The 2,334-nt window shown below is 42.7% G+C and overlaps 1 protein-coding gene across 1 annotated transcript; it reads left to right on the forward strand.

Moving 5' to 3' along the window:
- Positions 1–739: 739 nt before the first annotated feature.
- LOC148213863 (uncharacterized) lies at positions 740–1,897 on the forward strand. Its single transcript, XM_088130519.1, has one exon. It carries the CDS (start codon positions 740–742, stop codon positions 1,895–1,897), a length of 1,158 nt encoding a protein of 385 aa, XP_087986645.1.
- The last annotated feature ends 437 nt before the right edge of the window (positions 1,898–2,334 follow it).

Raw genomic sequence — 2,334 nt, forward strand, 5'->3', positions numbered from 1 at the left:
ACTAGTCCCGCCTTAGGCATGAAAAGCTGGCTGGGTGACTTTGGGCCAGTCCCTCTCTCTCAGCCCAGCTCACCTCACAGGGTTGTTGTGGGGAAAATAGGAGGAGGAAGGAATATTGGTACGTTGGCCGCCTTGAGCTGTATAGGAAAAAAAGGCAGGATAAAAATCTAAAAAAAACAAATCATGATTTGATTAACCATGCTGTATTGAAATTATTTATTTATTTATTTATTTATATTTCAAATTTAGTCACCGCCCATCTCACTCAGATCATGGTTCGGTTCACCCAGCACAGTAATCTATATACATCACAGCTTAGCCCAGCATGCTTCTTGTGGTTGATTTTCTGCTTCATTTTCTATTACTTTCATAAGACCAAAAAAGAAAAAAAGTACCTTCCCCTCCAAACCAAATATATCCTTCTCTCCCTGCACCTCTGGTTGAAACTAGCTTGCACCAATGAAAAGAGATTCCTACTAATTAAGTGACAAAATGGTTTAGCCAATAGTGCTTGTAGCCTCACCATTTTCTCATCAAAACTGTGAATATTGATCTTCGTAGAAAAGTTGTTGTTTTGCAGGACAGAACATACAAAATAGTTATTCTCTTTTTTCAATTTAAATAGCCATCGAAGCAAGTGTGGAAGAGAGTTCTCATGGTTTAGCTTCTTTGTTCTGGAACGCCACGGCCAGGAGAAAAAATAGTGCCAATACAGATGATAGAAGAGTTTTGTTGGGGTATGGATTCATCAAGTGGTGGGTCTGATGTTTTGTCTCAGCACAGTAGAAACAAACGAAAAGCTTCCCACAAAAAAGCTAAAGTTTCTATAGATGATACTGCTGAATATCTGAATGATAGAGAGACGCCTGCCCACTTTCCCACATCAGTGTGCTCTTGTAAACCAGACCGGGAGGCCAGGACTTTAGGAAAAGGGAAGCATCACCCCCAGAGAAGGTTGGGCCTTGCTCATAAATGGCAGGACCCATCCAACACTCAGAGGGCCAGCAATTTTGGGCAAGAAAACAAGGCAGCAACTGTCATACAGTCAGCTTGGAGAGGTTCTCAGGCCAGACAAAACATGGAGAGGATGAACAAGGCTGCCACCCAGATTCAGGCGATATTCCGAGGATACTTGACCCGAAAGGAACTACCTCTGGGATTGTGTTGCTATGGCTGGACTGAAGGACAGAAGAAAACTAGGGCCAGAAACCAGAGCCGCTCTTCCCCAACATTCCCCAGCCGCCTTCTGCAGTATGATCTGGATTCTGGAAAGCCTGCTGAAATCCAGCGTATCTGCCTCCCAAATCACAAGCCAAAAAAGGTGATGGACAACTATCCCCCTTTGAAATGCAAAGGGCCCTTTGTCATGGCATCTGCCCTTCGACCCGGCAGGACAGGGTTTCCTTGCACTTCTTTCAACGTCTTTGCCGCCGGCAGAGAGAAGCAAAGGTACCAAGATGCTGCTGCTAAAATCCAAGCAGCGTGGCGGGCTTACCAAACCCGGCAGAAAAGAAGACCTTTTATCCAAGTCAACAGATACCCTTTCCCGTCTAATGTTGCCGTCAAGCAAGCAACTTGGAAAGATGCAACGTTAGGTTGTACTTTTGAAGAGCAAGAAATCCATCAGATTTTTGGGAACGCAGACATTTTGTTACTGAGCAAAGCACCACGGATTCGAAATATTAATATACGTACCGTGGTGAAAAGCTTGCCAGTTTCTTCTCCAAAGCGCAACATATCTATTGAGGTAAAGTCCCCTCATGCTGTAATCCAAGGATTTCAGAGAGACTTGAGCAGGGGGGTCCAAGCAGTTTACACTATGAGAAATGCCAGTGCTTCAGGAGCATCTCAGATCCTTGTTCATGTGAATATGCAGAAAGAAAATAACGGCCTTTAAGTAACTGGAAAGAAAATGCAAAATGCAGCAGGAATAACTTTAGTAAAAGTCTCTCTGAGAAACTCTTCATAGAGTCAGCTGTGATTATAAAAATGAATTGGTTATTTGTGGTCAGTCCACACCTAGAAATCAGTATCCAGGCTTTTTTTTCTTTCTTCTTTTAAAATGGAAGAAAGAAAAGGGGACTGTCCAGACATAAAACTCTGGTAAAATCAGATCAGAAAAGACATAACGGGCACTGCCTAAATGTTACAAATGTATTCACTTTCTGGCACATTACATGGCAGTAAACCCGGATTTTCCATCACATGTACATATGCTACAGAAAAGGACTGTCAGTCCTGCCACGTGTTTAATTAGTATGCAAAGTTCCTAAAGTATTTGCCCCATTTGGCATTATGGTTATCCTTATGAAACTATTTTGAACATAGGCATGT

This window comes from Python bivittatus, unplaced genomic scaffold (assembly GCF_059951505.1).
Source record: "Python bivittatus isolate LINGU-HERP-01145 unplaced genomic scaffold, Pbiv_v1 ctg000850_np1212, whole genome shotgun sequence".
NCBI lineage: Eukaryota > Metazoa > Chordata > Lepidosauria > Squamata > Pythonidae > Python > Python bivittatus.